This window comes from Amyelois transitella, chromosome 24 (assembly GCF_032362555.1).
Source record: "Amyelois transitella isolate CPQ chromosome 24, ilAmyTran1.1, whole genome shotgun sequence".
NCBI lineage: Eukaryota > Metazoa > Arthropoda > Insecta > Lepidoptera > Pyralidae > Amyelois > Amyelois transitella.
The window spans coordinates 6,173,851-6,197,705 of NC_083527.1; the positions used below are offsets into that span (position 1 = coordinate 6,173,851).

At 35.5% G+C, this 23,855-nt stretch overlaps 2 protein-coding genes across 3 annotated transcripts; both read left to right on the forward strand.

Moving 5' to 3' along the window:
* Nucleotides 1-1,278: 1,278 nt before the first annotated feature.
* LOC106137575 (phospholipase A1) lies at nucleotides 1,279-18,682 on the forward strand. Its single transcript, XM_013338419.2, has 5 exons — nucleotides 1,279-1,678; nucleotides 10,771-10,898; nucleotides 14,112-14,261; nucleotides 15,329-15,482; nucleotides 17,033-18,682. Exons 1-5 carry the CDS (start codon nucleotides 1,665-1,667, stop codon nucleotides 17,706-17,708), a joined length of 1,122 nt encoding a protein of 373 aa, XP_013193873.1. The 5' UTR covers nucleotides 1,279-1,664; the 3' UTR covers nucleotides 17,709-18,682.
* Nucleotides 2,287-6,980, forward strand: LOC132903288 (myb-like protein X). 2 transcript variants are annotated; one of them, XM_060951172.1, is made up of 2 exons: nucleotides 2,287-2,869; nucleotides 3,325-6,980. In XM_060951172.1, the coding sequence occupies exon 2, from the start codon at nucleotides 3,335-3,337 to the stop codon at nucleotides 4,970-4,972; it is 1,638 nt and encodes a 545-aa protein (XP_060807155.1). In that variant the 5' UTR covers nucleotides 2,287-2,869; nucleotides 3,325-3,334; the 3' UTR covers nucleotides 4,973-6,980. The 2 variants fall into 2 exon arrangements, with proteins under 2 accessions (XP_060807155.1, XP_060807156.1); XM_060951173.1 differs by having other exon boundaries at nucleotides 2,293-2,869.
* Nucleotides 18,683-23,855: the final 5,173 nt, after the last annotated feature.

Genomic DNA, 23,855 nt, shown 5'->3' on the forward strand with positions numbered 1-23,855 from the left:
CGGATAAATACGGCTTTCTTGCTGGCTGTCTGTGGTGTAGTCCCTCACGATGCAAACTCAACGAACAGTAACCACTAATGTGTCGAACTGTTCCGCAAATATTCTGGTCGGTATGAAGCCATTATTTTCGTACTGTTCCACCATGGATCTCCACTGTGTGGCTGTCGCTGTGTTGATTATTAGCGGACGACGGTCGCTGCGCGGTCGACTTTTTACACTACCCTCTTCTTGATGGCGCGTTACCCAACGTTTCACCGCTTGTTGTTTATTGTGTTATTTGTGTGAATGTGTGAGTGATAGCAGCGGTGCAAGCTATAAAGTTTTGCGAACTATGACTGCAATTATGAACGCGACCGTACTTACTTATTTAGTCTTTTTTATAACTGTCTGTACCAAAATAAGGATAAACTTTTTGGATATAAATCTCTTTAATTCATTGATCTTTCATGAAGAGAGTGATGAATTTGAATGAAGCGAAGGTTCTGTAGAGGGTCATGGCAAGTGGAAAGATATAGTTTCTGCCTACCTTTCCGAGCGTGATTTTATGATATACATATTATGCATGTATTTCCCTTAATCACCCAAAAACAAAGATGTTACTGAAAGTCACGAAGTAATTAAAACTCTTTTTTTAAAATTTAAATGTCATCTCATCTCCTGTTATTGTTTTTTTTTGCGTCTCGCTTGTTTTATGGCAAAAAGCTGAGATACTAATTTTACACCATTGTTAATGAAATCTACCTAGTGTTTGTTCCGGTTGCGTCCTCCGAGGGTGCCCGGGGTCCGCATATGACTCCCGGATGGGAGCGGGTAAGGTAGGACAGGAAAGATGTTCAATCTGACCTCCGTGACTCTTTTAACAGGGGAACCTAATCCAGTGACGGGTAGGTGGTCCTATAAGTGCTGGGAACCGCACTTTAGTATATATCTACCATATCTTACTCATGAATGTCGTAAAGGCAACTAACGGAATGGCTTATAAACTACTTTTTGCATTCGATGGGCTAGCAACCTAATATTTCAACTGAATTTCATCATTCAGTCATCCACCTAAGCGTGGCCTTGGATACTTGTGACTGTCTATCTTGTAAGGGATAAACATTTTGCTATAAGTAAAAATGTATCTAGTCCTCGCTTAAAATTAATAAAAAAAAATAATCAATTTGAAAATCTTGCCTCCCTCTTGCATAAAGTCTCTTCATGTGCAAGTCGACCGTACTATACGGTTTGCCCTTAAACTTGACAGCTAATCGCAAGCGCACCCAGTGTACGCGCACGCCATCCGCATGTTGTAGTGGCCGCGTTAAACGCGTTCGATTTTCAAATTGATTGATTTCGAACTTGAATTGCGGAATTCTGTTGTGCCAGTGATATTTATTAAATATTCGGTTATTGGATTTAAAATAATCCTGGCTGCAAATTTTCACTGAATGTTCCTGCGGTAATATAAAAGTTTTTAAAACAATACTGGCTGAAAACATATTGATGCTCAAAAATAATACGGTTAAATAAATTTATTTTTCTTTACGAAATAATTGTGGGAATATTATAAAAAAATTCGCGCCATTGGGAATACTTTTACGCCCTAATAATCAGATGGAAAAGTTTTAATCTGATTTCGTGTTCTGAACTCCGAAAGTTATTGGCGCTTATAAAAAATATCGATGTCAGTAAGTAGGTAAGTTATTTTTTATTTATATTTATTTATAAATTTATATTTATTAATTTATCCATCTCTTTCTCATCGCGAAACCTATATAGCAAACAAAACTTTAATAAAAAGGATAGGTGGTCGAATTGGTAAGGTGTTCGGTTAAAATGCGTTTGGCGCAAAAAGGCACAGATTCGAATCCAACCCCGGCCATATACCAAACTAATTTCGAAGTGATATACATTAGTTTGAATACCAACCGATGCTCTTACGGTGCGGGAAAACATCGTGAGGAAACCTGCACATTCAGGCAACCGGATGTGTGAACATGATCGATCCAATACCGGATTAGGTTCCCCTGCAAAGGTTGCGGAGGTTAGACGGGAGTTGCTTCGTGTAAAAACCTGACCAATCCAGGATCCATGGTCAAAGGCCTACCCCAGGTTACTCTCCAGAGAGGTGAGAATGCAACGAGACCAGATGGAATAAGATAACTTTGATTAAAAAAGAAACCATTGGTTTATCTCCTATGGCATGTCTGTGTATGTGGTGCCGTGTGGTTCCCGGCACCAATACAAAAAAGAATAGGACCACTCTTTCCTATGGGAGTCATTTGCAAAATAGTTGTACATACACTAAACAAAATCTGTCTCCTTGAATATTTACTATTTTAATGTTGGATTTATATGATTAATTCTATTTTATGTGCTTCTTATAACTATTATTTAAACGTTTATCACTTTTATAACACTAGATTTATAAATAATTTCTAAATTAGTAATAAAATTAAGACGTAATTTAATGCCTTTCATACAATATTTTTTTGTCGCCCACACACTCCCTCTAATTCAAACTAATAATTTGGTATTTTATGTTTTAAATCTAATTGTATTTAGCTCATAGTAGAATAGGTGAAAATATTGTTTTACGCAAAACCGATTGTTATTAGTAAAAGATAATGCATAGGCGATTTATTGGTTTTTAATTAAATGTCTCCAATTTATTTCTTTTGTGTAATTCTTATGTGTAACTGAAATATTATGGCTATTTAATTGATTTTGAACGCACTCATAATAAATTTTAGTATGGCAATACTGTACGGTACTACCAACTTGACCAAATGACAGTGCGGCCGGTCATTTCACTTTGAGGTTAAGAATCATGGTGTGCTCGAGATTTGTCAACAAAAAATTCTCTTGTTTAACGTGGACTTTTCTGGTAAGTAAATAGTAAATTCCGCAAAAATCTTTTTGAATTATGTTGTTTGGTTTTGTACAATAAGAATAAAACTATGAAACAATTATATTAGTAAGATTTTTCTTTATAAATTTTTTGAAGGTTATGTTGACACCACTGGAAATTGTTCTTTTGTGTGACGTTCAAGCGTTACACAATCTTTTGTGTAACATGTGTAACGTTACACAAAGGATAAGGGTGTATCTATATCTGCACTTTGTAATATCTTGAATAAGTAAAATTATAAAATATTTTTTAAAAATAGGTATGGTTGCCTATTTATTATGCTGCTTGATCAATTTTATTTTGAGTAGGTATTAGGTATCTTTGGTAAATATTATTAATTATCCTTTCAGATATTTATGACATTTTTTTTGTTCAACTATAGTATTTTAATTTAAAAAAAAATGATAAGTATTGGTGTGTTTGCTCTATAGGTACCGAAAAATGCCTCCGATGACTCCAGCCGAACGCCAAAAAAAATACAGAGAAAAATTAAAACGCGAAAATCCCGATAAATTAGAAAAATTGAAAAAAGAGAATGCTGAGAGGACCAAGAGAAAATATAAACCGATTAACCAATTTTCAGATTATTTGCAGAATGAAAAACGAAAAAAATGGCGAGAGCAAAAGCAGAAAAGAAATGGTGAACCATCCACTAGCAAACCAACCAACACTGCTGAAACGACTCAAAAAGAAAAACGTAAAGTTCGATATATTTTATCAAAAGAAAATTCAGTATTAAAAGACAAAGTTCAAAAGATGGCTAGAGTTATAAAAAAACAAAGAAGAGCTATATCTCGCTACAAAGTAAAAATTGAAAATTTAAAAAAATCCATAGACAAATTAGAAGAGGACTTACAGTTTTGCGAAAATTTAGACAAAAATATCACTACGAAAAATAAAGAAGCAACAACACCATGTTCAAAAACAGAAAAATTTTTGGAAGAAACAGTGCCAAATATACCTACTCCAGAGAAAAAAAAAGTAAAAAAGGTGATACTTGAAGGATATGTTTTGAAAGAATCGTTGAATAATCAGTACAATAAAGCAGAAAAAAAACCCGAGAAAAAGGTTTTAAAGAATGTGGTTGACAACGAATTAGTAAGAAAGTACAAATTAAAGACTAAACTCGGCCATTCTTGCTTCGGATTAAAAGGTAGACTCAGACAAAGACAAACACAACTTCAGAAGAAAAGGAGAAGGATGAACGAGATACAATTATTTTTAGAAAGGGACGATAACAGCAGAATTACAGCAGGAAAAAAAGAGACTATAACATGTAAGAAAAATAAAAAACAAAGAAGATATCTACTAGATTCACTAGATAAATTACATAAAAAGTATAAAGAGGAAGGTGGTTCGGTTTCATATACAACTTTCACCAGATACAAGCCGTTTTATATTTTGGATCCTAAGAGTTCCCAAAGAAACACATGTGCATGTGTCAAACATGCAAATTTGTCATTTCTAGCGCAGAAACTAAAAATACTCGGACTTCTTGAAACAGACGATTTGGAACAGTTGGTTTCAGAAATTGTATGTGACAAGTTCAATGAGAAGTGTATGTATAATGAATGCGATAGATGTAAAGATAAGATTATTTCATTTGATGAGTCACAAAAAAATAAAGATATGACTGTGTTTTGGTACAGCTGGGTTACAAAGAAACATGAATACACTAAAATAAAAAGTACTGACCAGGAAACTGAAACCAAGACTACAAAGAAGACTTCTAAAGAAATGGTACAAGGTACGTTAGAAACTTTGATACAGACATTTTCGGAACAACTTCTCATATTCAAAAAACACTTTTTCAACATTTATCATGCATACCAAATGTATAAAAGATGTAAAGAAACACTAACTGAAAATCAGTGCATTATACATTGCGATTTCTCTGAAAATTATCTTTGCAAATTAAATGAAGAGGTACAAGCAACACTTTTGCCGGTTCTAAACAACAGTTTACATTACATACTGGAGTCATTTATTACAAAAACGAGCTGGGCTTACAAGAAAAATCATTTTGCACTATTTCACCTTCAAATAATCACGAACCCTCAGCTATTTGGGCTCATCTGACACCTATTTTAGAACAGATAAAAAAAATTATAACGAATGTGACTACAATACACTTTTTTTCCGATGGGCCCACCACCCAGTATCGCCAGAAAGGCAATTTTTATCTACATTCAATTATGATTAAAAAAATGGGTTTTGAAAATTCTACTTGGTCATTCTTTGAATCTGCCCACGGCAAAGGGGCAGCAGATGGGATAGGCGGTGCAGTAAAACGGACATTAGACAAAAAAGTTGCACACGGTGAAGACATTATCAATGCACAAACTGCCTACGACACTCTAATAAAGGGTCAGTCGAAAATTGCTTTCTTTTACATATCGGAAGAAAATATACAAACTGTAAAACAAGAATTTGGTACAAGAGAATTGATCCCTGTTCCAAACACAATGACTATACATCAAGTGATTACAACAGACCAGGACGATACAATAAAATATAGAAAACTGGCTTGTTTCTGTAAAGAAGCATTATGTGATTGTTTTGACTTAAAAGAGCATAACTTGATTATTAAGAATAAGAAGAGAAAATATAATAGAAATATAACGGAAACGGAAAGAACGACAATCAAAAGAAGACGCATTACAAAAAAGAAACGATTAGCAAGAGCAGACAGTGATACAAGCGTTGATTCTGATATAACTTATGCTGAATCCGAAGATAGTGATTGGAAGGTTGAAGAAGAGTGCAAGTCAGAAAACAGTAAAACAGGTGACAAAGAAAATATTTTAGAAGAAAGTAAGACAACAAACCTAATTAAGAGTAGTAATAAGAAAATTACCCTCTTATCTGATATAAGAAATACTCCAGAAAATGTCAGATATTTCGATTTAAAAAATTACGGCCCATTTAGGCTTAATAACGTCGACAAAATAGACATTTCTATAAAACATCAACTAGCTACAAGTTTCGGAACAAACACAAATATTCAATCAAGATTCCAAGATATTAGAAATGAGAGTGCAGCCGAAGAAAATAAGAAAGTGTTAAAAGATATGGAAAATGCAGCAGATGACAATATTACTAATAATGCTAATGCGATAAAAGAAAAGAAGGCAGAAATAGAAGGGGCCACAATAGGTACGGAAGTAGAACTAAAAAGTGATGATACTGAAGAGACCATAATAGAAGAGGGAAAAGTAGTGATAGAAGAAAAACAACCAGAAAAATACTATTTGAACAAGGATAAAAGAAGAGAAAATGAGACTGAATCAGAAAATAAAGACTATGCTAAAAGAGACAATGAGACTGAAAATATAACTAAAACTGAAAAAGAAACCAAAGTACAAGAATTAGAAAATTTTATAAACTACAATAAAAATGATAGTGTGTTGGTTAGATATTATGAAAAAAAGGGATGGACATATTATATAGGATTTATTGAAAACGTCGAACTCAGACCTGAAATAAAGTATACAATATTTTTCTTAAAAACTGTAAAAAAACCTCAGCTTAAATTCGTACCCCCAAAAAAAATTGACAGAGATACACTCCCGGCTGCAAATATTGTAAAAAATGTCCATTTAAGTTCAGTTTCAAATTACTATATGTTATCAGAAGACAGTGATCGCATTTATTTTGATTAAGACTTTTAATACTTAATTTAAATTTTTGATATGCACAAATATTATGTTCAGTCAAAGTTTTATAAGTTTAACTTTTGATTTATTTTAATAAGATATTGTTTACTTTCTTTTGGACAAAGTTTTTTAAGTTTGACTTTTGTTTTATTTTAATAATTTACTTTCATTTAAACAAAGCAAAGTTATTTGACTTTTTATTAATTTTAATAAGATATTGTTTATTCTCGTTTGGACAAAGTTTTTTAAGTTTGACTTTTGTTTTATTTTAATAATTTACTTTCATTTAAACAAAGTTATTTGACTTTTTATGTTCATGAACATTATTTTCGCTTAAATCTTTTGTCAGATAAAAAAAAATGTTTTGTAAGTGATTTGGCTATGGATGGATGGTATGTGTACCTTTTTTTTTAATAAAGATCAGATAATTATTTTGATGCTTTTTTTCCAACCACATAATTATACCTATGTACGGACCCTTACAAATTCCTTTGTGGAACAGTTTATCTTTTGTGTAACAAAATCGGACTGTTCTTTTGTGTTTATATTGTGTTACGGTACATCTATTTTGAAAATGACTCATGGATGTTGTAAAAGGCGACTAAGGGATAGCCTTACAAACTTGGGATTCTTTTTTAGGCGAAGGGCTAGCAACCTATCACTATTTGAATCTCAATTCTATCATTAAGCCAAATAGCTGAACGTGGCCATTCAGTCTTTTCAAGACTGTTGGCTCTGTCTAGCCCACAAGGGATATAGACGTGACCATATGTATGTGGCATGTCTGTGTATATGGTCATGTTGTAGGTCACCGACAAATTAATGCAAACTCTTCATAGTTTTTATTAGCACAGCGCAACTTCGAACTTAAATGAGGTTTTATAATACTCTAAGCTGCGACCGAAGTTGAGAGTTTGTTTTTTCTGTATAATCTTAAGAAAATGCATTAAAATTATTTTTAAAATCTTGCCAGTTGCAAAATATTTTTTTATGTTAGTAATTTGCTTCTTTTGGTGCTAAATTCTGTAGTCATTGCCCTTACTACAATTAAAATCAGTTATTGTAGTACATACATGTATAATAATCACGTCTATATCCCTTGCGGGGAAGACACAGTCAACAGATTTGAAAAGACTGATAGGCTTTGTTCAGTTGATATTCAAATATAGACAGGTTGCTAGCCCATCGCCTAAAAGAAGAATTCTAAGTTTATACAGCTTTCCCCTAGTCGCCTTTTACGACATCCATGGTAACGAGATGGAGTAATCCTATTCTTTTTTATTGGTTCCGGGAACCACACGGCACAAACTCAGAAAAGTGTCATTGGTGCATGTTCGAGGTAGGATTTGAATCTGTGCCCCCTTTTTCAACCGGACATCTAAACGATTCGTCTATCGACGCTTTTAAATTACATACATATGTACTCTTTCCACTTGCCACGATCACTGCATATTTCCTTCGCTTCATCCACATTCATAACTCTCTTCATGCAAGCTCGGCGGTTTCGGGTACTTTTGACCTGACCCTTTACCAGGACGTCCTTAATTTGCTTTTAAATTATCCTAATTTATTGTGTTATATACATTTAGCATTATGAAAATAAGTACGAATTGTTATGTTGTCATTAACTAATTAACTGTCGAATTAATATGTACAATAACCATTAGAATATTATCTACTAATTACAATTCATTAAATATTTGTTATATTATGATTTATTCAAAAGATTTAAAGAATATTCTTAAACGAAGTGTCGCAAAATAAACTTAACTCGTAGAAATATAAATAAGTGACGAAAAATTAACTTAACTCTTAGAAATATAAATAAGTGACGACAAATAATCAAAAAGAATATTTGATTATGTAAGTACCAAATCTTTTTTAATTAGAAATTAATACACAAAAATTATACAACATTTTAATTAGCAAAATGTCAACGCTGAAATTAGGTAGGTATTTGAAGTAAAATTAAAATTAATTATTTGATTCCCTATCGAGATCCTTATAAGAATTAAATTAAGTTGGTAGCAACCGACTTAATTTATTTCTTAATCTTTGATCAATCTCTTTTCCAAGTATTCATTAAATTGATCTTATGATGTACTAGAGGCCGCCCGCGACTTCGTCCGCATGGAAATCCTATTAATCCCGCGCGTACTATGGGATAAAAAGTAGCTAATGTGTTATTCTGGGTCTTCAGCTACCTACATTCCAAATTTCATCGTAATCGGTTCAGGAGTTTTTGCGTGAAAGAGTAACAAACATCCATACCGACATCCTGACATACTCACAAACTTTCGCATTTATAATATTAGTAGGATTGAGTGCGTGCCATGAAAAATATACTATAAACTTTTGCGCGTGGCATCTTTCTTATTATTGGTTTATCTATATGAACTTTCGCATAAAATGCTATTATAATTTTATTGACTTTTTAAATGTTTAATTGTATATTTGCATGCCTATAGGCACAAAGCAGAGCACTTTTTTCATTTTCACAAATAAATATATATGTATATTGATAAAGTTATTAATTAATAAAAAAACTAAATTCGAAAATAATAGGATGTATTTACGATAAAATGTACGAGTATTTACATATTTAGGATAAATGTGATTCTTTTCTGATCTCCCAAATAATGTCAAAGTTTACAAAGTGACAGTAACATAGAACTTTCTGACGAGGAAAAATAAAAGATAATTAATTTGTTCTTAATTATTTGTAATTTCTTGCGAATTGTATTAACAACGAGCATATGCGTGCGGCTTCGCTCCCGTGGGAATTTCCAGAAAATAAACCTTAGTTATTCCTAAAGGTCCTAATCTATTTGTTTACCAAATTTCATTAAAACAGGTTCAGTAGTTTTTGAGTTTATTTGTTACAAATATACGAATCTTTTCTCTTCATCATTATCGTGGATGTGGATAAGGCAGATCCTGTTATTCCCAAGGGAACGGATGTTTAATCAGGATTTAACGCCAATTGCCTTAGTAAAAGTCAATCAGAGGAAAGGCTTATAAACTTGCTATTCCTTTTTAGGCGATGGGCTAGCAACCTGTCACTATTTGGATCTCAATCCTACCATCAAGCCTTTTGCCAACGTGGCTTTTCAGTCTTTTCTAGACTGTTGGCTCTGTCCACTCCGTGAGAGATAAAGACATAAGTATATGTTAGATAGATTGATAGATAATTCATTTATTTGATTTGCTACACACAATTTTAATTTCATATGAAATACAAATTAATTAGGGTGTGAGTTGCAGCAATACAAAAAGGTCACAACTCAACGAATTTATTGCTATAAGTAGAGCAATACGCTGATTTTCAGTTATGACCTAGGTGCTAGTGCAGTATGTTCAATAAATCAATCAATCAATTTATTTGTCAAACATAGGTACACAGATACAGTTGTTGAATAATAATACGAGTACAGTTCGCTATGTCTTGCTGTTTAAAGCATACAAATATTAAAGGTTCATCCTACTACTATTATAAAGGCGAAAGTTTGTATGGATGTATGGATGTTTGTTACTCTTTCACGCAAAAACTACTGAACCGATTACCATGAAATTTGGTATGTAGGTAGCTGAAGACCCAGAATAACACATAGGCTACTTTTTATCCCAGAGTTCCCACGGGATTGATAGGGTTTCCATGCGGACGAAGTCGCGGGCGGCCTCTAGTGTATTATAATTCTGCCCTGGTATAACTAAAATGCCGTTATCTGCCAAATCCTTGTTTTAAGGTAAAACGTCAAAAACTGCGGTAAAAATGTAAACTGATGCCATTCATCAATGAGAACGCCTATTTATGACTTAAAGGTATCAAGAAGTCGTATATAGAGATCGAAAGAGATTTTTTTTCCTTATTTTACTGATAAAAAAGGAGTAAATCCTGATGTCACATAACGGCATTTTAGTTATACCACGGCAGAATTATAAAAAAATTAACAAATCAAATTTAATCCATCCTACTACTATTATAAAGGCGAAAGTTTGTATGGATGTTTGTTACTCTTTCACGCAAAAACTACTGAACCGATTACCATGAAATTTGGTATGTAGGTAGCTGAAGATCCAGAATAACACATAGGCTACTTTTTATCCCAGAGTTCCCGCGGGATTGATAGGGTTTCCATGCGGACGAAGTCGCGGGCGGCCTCTAGTACATAATAATTAAATGTTCCAAATCATCCTTTAAAATCGTACTCAATTTTCCAGGAAAATGTTACGCAGTCAGGTGTCTCCAACTCTGATCACATTCATCCTGGTTTTGGGCAGTCCAGCGCTGGTCGGGACCTTCGCCCCTCCACCGGACATCGGGTATCCCGCGGGACTTATCCCTGAATGTGAGTACTAAGAAAGTTATGCCGTGTGGTTCCCGGCACCTATTAAAAATTAAGAGGACCACTGCATCACGTTCCCATGGTAATCGTAAACTGCGAATAAGGGATAGGGATTATAAACATGGGATTCAACTTGCAGGCGATTGGCTAGCAAGCTGTCACTATTTGAATCTCAATTCCATCATAAAGACATACAGCTGAGCGTGACCTTTTATTCTTTAAGACTGCTGGCGCCGACTACCCCGCAAGGGATATAGACGTGAATATTATATATATGTATGTATATAAGAAACTAATTGTATCTATACTAATATTATTAAGCTGAAGAGTATGTTTGTTTGAACGTGCTAATCTCAGGAACTGCTGGTTCGAATTGAAAAATTCTTTTTGCGCTGAATAGACCATCTATCGAGGAAGGCTTTAGGCTATATAACATTACGCTGCAACTATTAGGAGCAAAGAAATAATGGAAAATGTGAAAAATAAAAAGAACAGGTAAAATTATTAATTCGATGCCAAAAATACTATTCCACGCGGACGAAGTCGCGGGCACAGCTAGTTTATAATAAAAATTACCTATACAAACACGACCGATACTAGATATATCTTGTTAGCCTTTATTATTACTTATGTTTACAGTCACATAAATAATAACATATTGTGGCTCATTGTATCGTAGCAATAAACATTTCTGTGTGTTCGTCGTTCATTTGTCGATTTATTTTACATTTAGGTAGAAAAATAAAAATTACATGCTTCCTGCTATTATGCTAAACGGTCGTGTAAAGTAAGTAGGTATATAATATATTTGTATTATTTTATTATGTATTTCATTTTGCCGTGTGGTTCCCGGCACCAATGCTAAGTATAATATCTGTAATTTTTGTAACATCTTTTGTACGATAATAAATGAAAAAAAAAGCAACTGAATAAGAAACCATGATTCCTCTGGAATGGTTTGGGAGGTCAGACGGCAGTCGCTTCATGTAAAAACCTGACTCACCAACATAACTTATCTAATCCACGATCCAGTAGTCACAGAATCTTCTAGAAGGATGTTATTGACAGATCTGATTGACTTTCAATGAAAACAAGATTTTTATTTAATTACATAAGGATAATCTTGAATAAAACATACATACATATGTCCATGTTAAAACGACTATATCCCTCGCGGGGTAGACAAAGCCAACAGTCTTGAAAATACTGATAGGCCATGTTCAGCTGTTTGGCTTAATGATGATTTGAGATTCAAATAGTGACAGGTTGCTAGCCCATCGCCTAAAAGAAGAATCCCAAGAATCTTGAATTAAAACACATTAAATTTATCCTTTGAACATTAAAAGGACATAATTGTAATGTTAAACTAGTTTAAATTCTTTGTATAAATGTGCAAGTTGTACGTGATCCGTGTATGTAGTATTTGTCTTACGAGTGAAACATCCACATAAAAAAATATATACGGGACAAATTACACAGATTGAATTAGCTTCAAAGTTAGTTCGAAACTTGTATTACTAGATACTAACTCAACGATACTATATTTTATAATGTATACTTATATAGATCAACATTCAAGACCCAGGCCAATCAGAAAAAGTTCGTTTCTCGTCATGCCCTGGCCGGGATTCGAAACCGGGACCTCCGGTGTCACAGACAAGCGCACTACCGCTGCGCCACAGAGGCCGTCAAACAAATAGTGTTTACCTAATTGTTTTGATAACGTACCTCTCTACTGATGACTTTTAATTCGCTAATTATAACACATCTCTTGACGATGGTAGCTAATGAATTAATGGTCTATTATTATAGAGCATTAAAAGCGAAAAAAAAATATAGGTACAGATAGAAAAACATTACCATACGTATTTCCGAATTACCGACAATTTGTAATTGTACTCATAATCACGTCGATATATGTATACTGCGGGGTAGACAGAGCCAACATCTCTGAAATGACTGAAATCAATCAATAAGAGGTCTGGTTGTATGTTGTAATAATTATGGTATTTTGATTAAATTAATGCTAGCTCATCGCCTAAAAGAAGAATCCCAAGTATATAAGACCATGCCTTAGTCACCTTTTACGATATCCATGTGAGAGAGATGGATTGGCCCTATTCTTTTTTATAATGGTGCCGGGAACCACACGGTACGCACACGTTAGAAATTCCGTATTATATTTGAATCTCAATTCTATCATTAATTACGCTAACCGGCTGAACGTGGCCTTTCACTCTATTGAAAACTGTTGGCTCTGTCTACCCCGCAAGGGACGATTTGATTATATGTTATTTAAATTTTTGTTTATTATTATAGGATACTTCATATCGCTTAATTATTGTCAAATCTTTTGGTTTCACAACATTGGTTGACGTCAAATAAATTATTTATTAAAACTACAGTGCAGAAGAAGCGGTAACAAACTGCACTGCAGCATTTACTTCAACAAAATGTTATGTTATGTTAATTTATAACGTCTTACATTATTACGAATTCTATTAAGTCTACTCTAAAGGCTAGGTTAGTTACTAGACTATTACAAATTAAAATGCCTCAGTTTAATTATTATACAATTTTCCAAACGAGTTGACCGTGGCCGCTAATTCTCACCCGCTATATGGTTATGGAGTGATAATAGTTCAACTTGACATCAATCCATTTTATGATATTTTTCCCCATTGAGACAATGTACATACATACAGTGATGCCTATATCCCTTGCGAGGTAGACAGAGCCGACAGTATTGAAAAGACTGATAGGCCACGCTCAACTATCTGGCTTGATGGTAGAATTTAGATTCAAATAGTGACAGGTTGCTAGATCATCGCTTAAAAGAGGAATCCCAAGTATATAAACTTATCCCTTAGTCGCCTTTTACGACATCCATGGGAAAGAGATAGAGTGGTCCTATTCTTTTTTCTTTTGGTGCTGGGAACCATACGAAATCTATTTATTAGTTTATGTCCCTCTTGCTTAGAGTATTCAGTCTCTTACCCATGGATGTCGTTAATGGCGACTAAGGGCTAGGCTAATAAACTTGTGATTCTTCTTTTAGGCGATAGGCTAGCAATCTGTCACTATTTGAATCCTATCTTTAAGCCGTATATCTGAACGTGACCTTACAACCTTTGCGAGTCTGTTGGCTCTGTTAAATTATATGTGTGTATGGAAGTTTCATTAATATTAATCAATCTGTTAATGTATCAATTTCAGGTCCTGGAGTCCTCAAAAACGCCACCATAAGTCCCAAAATGGCGCAGCTGTTGCAAGTGATAGTGCACCAAAGTTCCATCTTTGGTGCCACCAGGCGGTCGCTGCCTATCCCCGTCGCTGCTAAGATGGTAGCCGCTGACAAGAGTATAGGTAAGGTTATATTATAATCACGTTTACCCCTTGCGGGGTAGACAGAGCCAAAGTCTTGAAGCTTGAAAAGCCACGTTCAGATTGTAATTTAAATAGTGACAGGTTGCTAGCCCATAGAATGCAAGAAGAATCCCAAGTTTGTTTAGGTGTTCTCTTAGTCGATTTTTACGACATTCATGTGAAAGATGGAGTGGTGTTATTCTATGTTTCGGGAACCACGCGGCGCCTGTTTGCCGTAGATGTTCATTAAAATCCATCCCATATAGGTACATAAAAGTCACGTTTATAGTCCCTTTAATTGGGGGGCAGTAATTATTGAATACCAGTTTCAAAGTTAACCTAACCTAACATATCTCAGAAAACCGCATTCAAAATGGAGCAATAGTTTTCGCGGGATACGAGTACAAACATACAGACAGCCGGCATTATTGAGTTTTGAGAACATTACTCAAGAGGGAATAATTTCCGAAGTAATTTTGATTCTTCCTCCTGTCTTCAGTCCCGGTTGCATCCTCACCACTCTGGAGAGGAGTCCGGGGTATGCATTCGACCATGGATCCTGGATTGGGTGTCAGGTTTTTACACAAAGCGACTCCCGTCTGACCTCCGCAACCTTTGCAGGTAAACCTAACCCGTATTATATCGATCATGGTTACATATCCAGTTGCCTGAATGTGCAGGTTTCCTCACGATGTTTTCCCTCACCGTAAGAGCATAGGTTAGTATTAACTTATTAATTCACATTTTATCATTCCAGACCGATGGTTCGGTCATGTGGAGAGGATGAATGAAAGAAGGTTGACTAAGCAGGTATACAAGGAGAGTGTGTAGGGAAAGGTCGGAGCGGGAAGACCTAGACGAACGTATCTTGATCAAATTAAGGACGTCCTGGTAAAGGGTCAGGTCAAAAGTACCCGAAACCGCCGAGCTTGCATGAAGAGAGTTATGAATGTGGATGAAGCGAAGAAAGTATGCAGAGATCGTGGCAAGTGGAAAGATGTAGTCTCTGCTTACCCCTCCGGGAAAGAGGCGTGATTTATGTATGTATGTATGTATTCTCATTCCAGATCTGAAGAACAAGAAGACGGTCCTCTATGCCGTGGGTTACCTGGACAGTTCCATGCTACCCCACAGCCAGGCTCTGGCCAACACTTACCTGAGGAGAGGGTACAACGTCTTCGTGACTGAGACCTTCAGTTTCCTCACTTACATTTATCCTAAGTAAGTATTTGCCGTGTGGTTCCCGGCACCAATACAAAAAAGAATAGGACCACTCCCATCTGTTTCCCATGGATGTCCTAAAAGGCGACTAAGGCATAGGCTTACAAACTTGGGATTCTTTTTTAGGCGATGGGCTAGCAACCTGTCACTATTTGAATCTCAATTCTATCATCAAGCCAAATAGCTGAACGTGGCCATTCAGTTATTTCAAGACTGTTGGCTCTGTCTACCCCGCAAGGGATAAAGACGTGAATGTATGAACAAAATAATGATGAATTATCCCGATTTCAATGGAGTGCTCCTATTTTGAAGTAACGGTAACCACCCGGCACTTCAGAATAGGATTTTTACGCTATTCCTTTTGTAAGTACTACCTACATACGAGTACGAGAAACAAAACAATATGTCATTATTATGTCGTGCGTGTGTAATAATTATATTATACTTGAAGTTAAATTGCAACAATTATATTAAAATTAATTAATATCGTGATAGCGGGCGTTAAATGTCTGAAATTAGCGTAACGACACTTCCTTAATGCATTCCAATCAATTCACGTAATGTAGCTATTAGAATGCATATATTCATATAATCACGGCTGTAACCCTTGCGGGGTAGACAGAGCCAACAGTCTTGAAAAGACTGATAGGCCACGTTCAGCTGTTTGGCTTAATGATAGAAAAAGAAGCTTAATGATAGAAAAAGAAGAATCTCAAGTTTATAAGCCCATCCCTTAATCGCCTTTCACGACATGAGAAAGAGATGAAGTGATTCTATTCTTTTTCCTATTGGTACTGGGAACCACACGGCACCTGGATTACAAGATATTTTTTTTTTGGAAAAACATATGAAAATACCATCAAAATGTCAAACTTGAGGATTTTTGCAGGAAAAACATTACTCGTGAATATTATATATTCTATGAATTTGAAAGCAAATTAATTAATACCTTTAATTAGGAAATCTTGTTACATTTGCCTTACGCTAATTATGTATTAAATTTTCATCTGAAAATTCTTTTAAATACGATCCATTTTATCTATATTTAGCTATTTATCTCATCAAACGAATATTTGATATTTGCGACCATTTTTTAAGAATCTTTTCTACTTTACGAGTATCTATTTATTTGTACCTATATTGATTTTCATAATCTTTTTCAGTTTTTGTTTCTTTTTAAGAAGGTCCATTCTCTCGTAGGAATATTCCAATAATAGATACTTAAATGTCGAACCGTTCACTCGTGACGTTTAAGTAAAACGTCGCTGTGTCGTAAACGGCGACTAAGGGATAGGCTTATAAAGTTGAAATTACTTGTCTAGGCTATGGGCTAGCAACCTGTCACTATTATCTATTAATCTCGATTCCATCATTAATTTATACATCTGAACGTGGCCTTTCAGTCTTTTCAAGACTTTTCGCTCTGTGTACTTCGCTAGGGATATAGACGTGACTATATATGTATGTATTATCATCTGTATGTTTATATATATTTAAAGCGTTTCAGATTATGTCAGAAATTTATTTACAATCCGCATCTCTTTTTCCAGGTCGGTCCGCCTCACCAGAGCTATAGGCAAAAAACTGGGCGAATTCCTCGTTAAACTATCAGAACAAGGAATGGAGGCTGAAAATCTAGAATTAGTCGGCCTAAGTCTTGGAGCCCACATAGTGGGTTACGCCGCTAAACATTTCTACGCTGCTACAGGAAAAAAACCGTCTAGAATTACTGGTTTAGACCCAGCCGGTCCATGCTTCAGATCACTCCCGTCTGAATACAGACTAGATTCATCTGACGCTGATAAAGTGGATGTTGTCCATACAAATATAGATGGTTTCGGTATAGCGGAACGCTTAGGTCATGTAGATTTTTATGTCAACGGCGGAGAGTTCCAACCTGGCGATCTTTCTTACGTTCCTTGCTTAGTTATTTGTAGTCACGTGAAGTCTCTTTTATATTGGTGGCAAGCGTTGGAACATCCGAAAATGTTTATCGGAGTGAAATGTGATTCGGTACAAGATGCGAGATTGGCTAACTGCTACAATAACAGCGAAGTCAATTATTTAGGCGCCGAAACTAGGTTTTCGAGACCTGGTATTTTTTATTTGGGCACGAATAATGGGTTTCCTTATTACAGAGGGAAAGATGGTTTGAAACCTGAAAATGAGATTTATACATCTGTTATTAGGAGTATTAATTCGGATGATTTGTTTGAAGTTAAATAAATGCTTGCTATTGCTTAGTTTGAGTGCGTTGCTTTGACGATTGATCCTGATCTTGGTGTTAAAATTACTAATCGGTTTTCTAATGTAGGTTTTATAAAGACCGATAAATATTTACCTATAGCATTTTGTACCATAAATTTAGATCCATATCGAGATAATTTGAGGTTAACTTTTCCAAAGTAAGATTTTCTTCCCCTACTAATGATATAAATGTCACTGTTACTTTGTTTGTCGGTCTCTTACGCTTTCACGTCTAAACCAACTGTACCGATTTTGATGAAATTTGGCACAAAGATATACTTAGTTGAACTTAGGACAAAAAGGGGGAGAAGGGGTTAAAAGAAGCAATTAAAGATTGTCAGTGAACATTTATGGGGAACGAAGTCGCGAAGACAGCTATTATATAAATAAGTGACATTATTATGCATAATTTAGAATAGTATTATCACGCTTTTTTCTCAGAGAAGTAGGCAAAGATGACATGTTTCCACTTACCACGATCCTTGCATACTTCTCCTGACTTATCCTCATTCATCAAACTTTTTGATCAGGCTCATCAGTTTGATCGAAGGTCAAATTCTCGATCTGACTAGAACCTTAAGGTCACCAATTTGATCAACTTACGTTCATTCAGGTTCCTGTTTCTATTAATAATGTAATTTTTTTTAACAAATTGAATTGAATTGATAGTACCTATTACATGGGCAATAAGTTGAATTGAAATGTAACATACATACATAAAATCACGTCTCTTTCCCGGAGGGGTAGGCAGAGACTACATCTTTCTACTTGCCACGATCTCTGAACACTTCCTTCGCTTCATCCACATTCATAACTCTCTTCATGCAAGCTCGGCGGTTTCGGGTACTCTTGAGCTGACCCTTAATTGAAATGTAATGTTGCTATTATTAAAAATCAAATATTAAAAACTTATTAGACAATATGTTTGACTGTGATCTAGGTTAAGATTGTTATGTGTGCGTTACAAATATAATAAAGTAAATAAAAAATTATTAAATGTTTCATTCATTGTGCCGTGTGATTCTCGGCACCAATAGAAAAAAGAATAGGACCACTCCATCTCTTTCCCATGGATGTCGTAAAAGGCGACCAAGGGATAAGTTTATATACTCGGGATTCCTCTTTTGGGCGATGGGCTACCAACCTGTCACTAATTGAATCTCAATTCTATCATCAAGCCAAACGGCTGAACGTGGCCTTTCAGTCTTTTGATGACTGTTGGCTCTGTCTACCCTGCAAGAGTATTACCCCCATAGACATTATTATATGTATTTTTGTTAAGGACGACTTATATATTGCGGCCGCATAATGAGACGCAGTGGGGACCATGATGTGCAATTCGCCTTGAAACTATCGGTAGCTAAGAGATGACGAGCCCGCCATTGACCTGGTGGTGAAGCACCGACAGAGACCTGAAGATAGCCCAACTTCCCGATGAGACAACTCAGGACATATTAACTTGGCGCTAATTAGTTACGAGACCCGACCCCAAATAATGGGATAAGGGTTGGACAAAGAAGGAGAAAGACATACTTACATACATATGATCACGCCTATATCCTTTGCGGGGTAGACAGAGCCATTAGTCTTGAAAATACTGATAGGCCACGTTCAGCTGTTTGGCTTACTGAAAGAATTGATATTCATATAAAGTGACAGTCCGTCGCCTTAGAGAAGAATACGCGAAGAGAAGCAGCGGTAGTACGCCTGTCTGTGACACCGGAGGTCCCGGGTTCGAATCCCGGCCAGGGCATGATGAGAAAAAAAAAATTCTGTGATTGTCCCGGGTCTTGGATGTTTATCTATACCTATAGATATGTATTTTTTGTCAAATTATGGTATCGTTGAGTTAGTATATCTCGTAACACAAGCCTCAACTTACAGCGAGGCTACTAAATCAGTGTAATTTGTCCCGTAGGTATATATTTATTTATTAATTTAATGCTGGGAGCCAGCACGGCATGAAAATGCAATGCAGACCAAACTTTTATCTTTACTAAAAATATACTCTCGCGATGCATATAACAAAAGCGTGTTCCACTAAAAAGTTAGCAAAATGTAAAAGCGATACATTGAAACATACATACATACAAAGTGAAATTCCCAACACCCCAGGCGCAATGGATACAAGTTTTAATGGAATCTTTGAACTCTTGTCACGTTTATTATTCCACTTTATTTTGCTTGAATTTTCTATTGCTGTTACAGTATAGAATAGAAAAGATTTATTTTCAAAATTGGATACAAGGTATCACTTATTGACGTCACATCACTTAAATCTAATTATTACTACCGCATCCAAAGCGCATGTATACTCTTAAATACTTAGTGACATTACTTACTTATCTGTTGATGATTTTCCGAGTGACAAATGTCATTCCTTTTTCTGCAAAATCAAAATGATCTATGATCCAATATGAGATGGGGTCTTCTGTTAAGGCTGCAAACATAAACAAAATCGTTTTATGTAAAATCAATGTGATGCAGGAAGTTTAAGTTTCCGTTCCGTTATTCAATTCCTTCATTCGTTCAAAAGAACACAAGTCAAATAAAACAGCGAACAGAACAGTTGAACAATAATTATTAATTTCGAGAAAATGAATTCCCAAGTTGTCAGAGTTGAATTAAACTTCTGCAAGAAATTTAAGATAGATACATACATACATGTAATCACATCTATATCCCTTGCGGGATAGACAGAGCCAACAGTCTTGCAAAGACTGATAGGCCACGTTCAGATATTGGCTTTAAGATAAAATTAAGATTCAATGATCTGCAGCTGCATTGTGCATTTCTGAAAATATTTGTTAGTCATGACGCGTCAGTACTTTCAGCGGCGCTACATCCCTTTATGAGTGTTGGTGTGCTGCTCGATTCTCGTCCATTTCGCTGTCTTTGGCCTGAAGATGTTTTCTTGTCTAACTATTTTAGGTCAAGCGATCGTTTTAGTGAAGAAACATATGGGGCTAGTTCGATATACAGCAACTAATCTACGTATTATAAAACAGACATAACGGAAAGGCGCCAAAAATATTCAATTTCATAAACTATAACAGTCAAATTTAAAATGAATGAAATCTCAAGTAAAACTGTGAATGCGACAATATGCACAATACATAATGCAGTGGTCGGTTCTGCGAAGTCAGTTCACCCTTCTCAAATGTGCTTATAATATAGAGTCGGTATGGTAGGCAGAAACATTTCGTAGTGTAACATTATGCTACGTACTACATAACATATATATATACATATGTGATTTATGTGTTATGTGTATGTGTGTTAAGATTCAAATAGCGACAGGTTGCCAGCCCATCGCCTAAAAAAGAATCCCAAGTTTGTAAGCCTATCCCTTAGTCGCCTTTTACGACATCCATGGGAAAAAGATGGAGTGGTCCTATTCTTTTTGTATTAGTGCCGGGAACCACGCGACAACTTCCCAAGTTTATAAAAAGGTGATGGAAAGACGACAAACTCCTGAATATATTTATGACAGCTTAATCATAGTAAATTTCGTTCAGATAACACAGTTTTATGATTAATAAAAGTGTACTTTCACTTGATACTGTTTGAGCTCGTGGCAAATGAGAAAACTTTCATAACGGGATTATTTTATCAGTACTTCATGATGGCGGAGTTATTTGGGAGTAAGACTTATGGGTTTTTTGGCGTGGCCTGTAAAGAAAATCTACAGCCTCTATGGCGCAGCGGTAGTGCGCTTGTCTGTGACACTGGAGGTTCCGGGTTTGAATCCCGGCCAGAGTACGATGTGAAACGAACTTTTTCAGATTGGTCTGTGTCTTAGATGTATTTTTTTATTACATATAGTATCATTCAGTAAGTAACTATTAACACAAGTCACGGACTTACTTCGAGGCTAACTCAATCTGTGTCATTTGTCCCTTATATATTTATTGCCGTGTGGTTCCCGGCACCAATAGAAAAAAGAGTAGCACTACTCCAGTTCTTTCCCATGGATGTCGTAAAAGGCGACTAAGGGATTGGCTTAAAAACTTGGGATTCTTCTTTAAGGCGATTGGCTAGCAATCTGTCACTACTTGAATCTCAATTCCATCATTAAGCCATACAGCTGAAGGTGAGCTTACAGTCTTTCCAAGACTGTTGGTTCTGTCTATACCTTAGGGAATAAAGACGTAATTATATAAACTTGTATATAATAGTAGTACTCTTTCTATTCATCGCTTTGGAAGCGGTAGAAGATATAATCAGTTTAAGTTATGTGACGTCAATAAGTGATAACTTGTATGCACTTTTTTAAAAACAAATCTATTCTATTCTATTCTAATAAGATTTAAAAAAGTTATTTTTGTGTTTACTTTTTTATTTGAAAATAAGTACTCAAGACTTGAAAACTCGTTCAAAGTTGCGCGGACGGATCGGTGCGGCCCGGAATGAAATATAATGGAGTCTGGTTAAAATAGTTCACGGTTTCATCGACCGTGGATTATGTACGTCCCGACCAACCAATGTACGGTTAGTTTAAACATACATATGGTCACGTCTACATCCCTTTCGGGGTAGACAAAGCCAACAGTCTTGAAAAGACTGAATGGCCACGTTCAGCTATTTGGCTTAATGATAGAATTGAGATTCAAATAGTGACAGGTTGCTAGCGCATCGCTTAAAAAAAGAATCCCAAGTTTGTAAGCCAATCCCTTAGTCGCCTTTTACGACATCCATGAGAAAGAGATGGAGTGGTCCTATTCTTTTTTGTATTGGTGCCGGGAACCACATGGCACTGCCGGGAACCACATGGCATTAGTTTAAAGTCTTAGGATATAATAACATATTGTAAGTCACCTTAATAAAACTAAAATAAATCTAAATAAAACTTTAATTTTAGAGAACTAAAGGACTAAAAAGACAAATAAGACTAAATATAAAACAAACACTTTTTTACAAAAATGTACGGTTAGCAGATACAAATTTATGCACAAAATCGCGCTTCTTTCCCGGAGGGGTAGGCAGTCTCATTGTATTCCAAGATCTATGCTTCTGACGCTACACTCATAACACAAACATTTAATATCCTGTCTACCTTCTGCTTGCTCGTTATTTCTCGTGGTCTATAATATACATGCAATACAAACTTATATTTTAAATGTGAAAGTAAGTTTATTTGTTTGTAACCACTTCACTGGTTATCTACTAATGTTCATGATGGCATCATTGAAGCCTTCAAGGATGAATAATTTTCCCCGTTTTTTTTTCACACCTTCCATTATTTCTTTGCTCCTTATAGATGCAGCGTAATGAGCCATCCTCGATAAATGGTCTATTCAAAGCAAAAATTTGGTGCCGTGACCCGCACGTCACCAAACAAACATTAACAAAAACAAATTCAACACACCGGCCGTGTCGATATGATGTATGGCTCATCGAACCAGAATAATGATTTTACGTCCACTTTTATGAATAATTCAGAGCCGGCATTGAAATGTCACAGAAATTGGGGAAATTCAACAACAGAAAACACGGCCGGTGTGACACGCCTGCATAATTTAATTTCCCTTATTTTGGGTACCGCGTGTTACCTACGTTCAAATAATTTTCGTCCTTTTATATGTGAAATCAAACATACATATAGTCATGTTAAATATCATTTGCCGTGTGGTTTTCGGCACTTACGAATAGACGATTCATACAATCCATATCCGTCCCATGGATGTCGTAAAAGGCAACTAAGGGATAGGCTTATAAACTTTGGATTCCACTTGTAGGCGATTGGCTAATTCTTTTCAAGACTGTTGGCTCTGTCCCGCGACAGATATATATTTGTGATATATGTATGTATGTATGTATATAACATACACACCTATAGTTACGTCTATATCTTTCGCGGGGTTGAGCCAACAGTCTTATAAACTGAAAGGCCACGTTCAGCTGTATCTTGCTTCATAATGGAATTAACATACAGTTGAAAGTAAAATCATTATTTGATTCTTTTGAGCTTCTTTTGGCGGATTTCCGTACTCGTTATGAACATATTATTATAATGGGGGATTTCAATACCTGTCTAATTAAAAATGATTCAAGATCAAGATCTCTCCTTTCCCTTCTTCATTCCTTAGATTTACATTGCCTTCCTCTTAGTGCCACTCATTTTCC

Coding starts and splice junctions, on each gene's coding strand:
- LOC132903288 (XM_060951172.1), top strand. CDS start 3,335: ATGCCTCCGATGACTCCAGCCGAACGCCAAAAAAAATACAGAGAAAAA.
- LOC106137575 (XM_013338419.2), top strand. Junction 10,899..14,111: donor CGCGGGACTTATCCCTGAAT/GTGAGTACTAAG, acceptor TATCAATTTCAG/GTCCTGGAGTCCTCAAAAAC. Junction 15,483..17,032: donor CTCACTTACATTTATCCTAA/GTAAGTATTTGC, acceptor CTCTTTTTCCAG/GTCGGTCCGCCTCACCAGAG.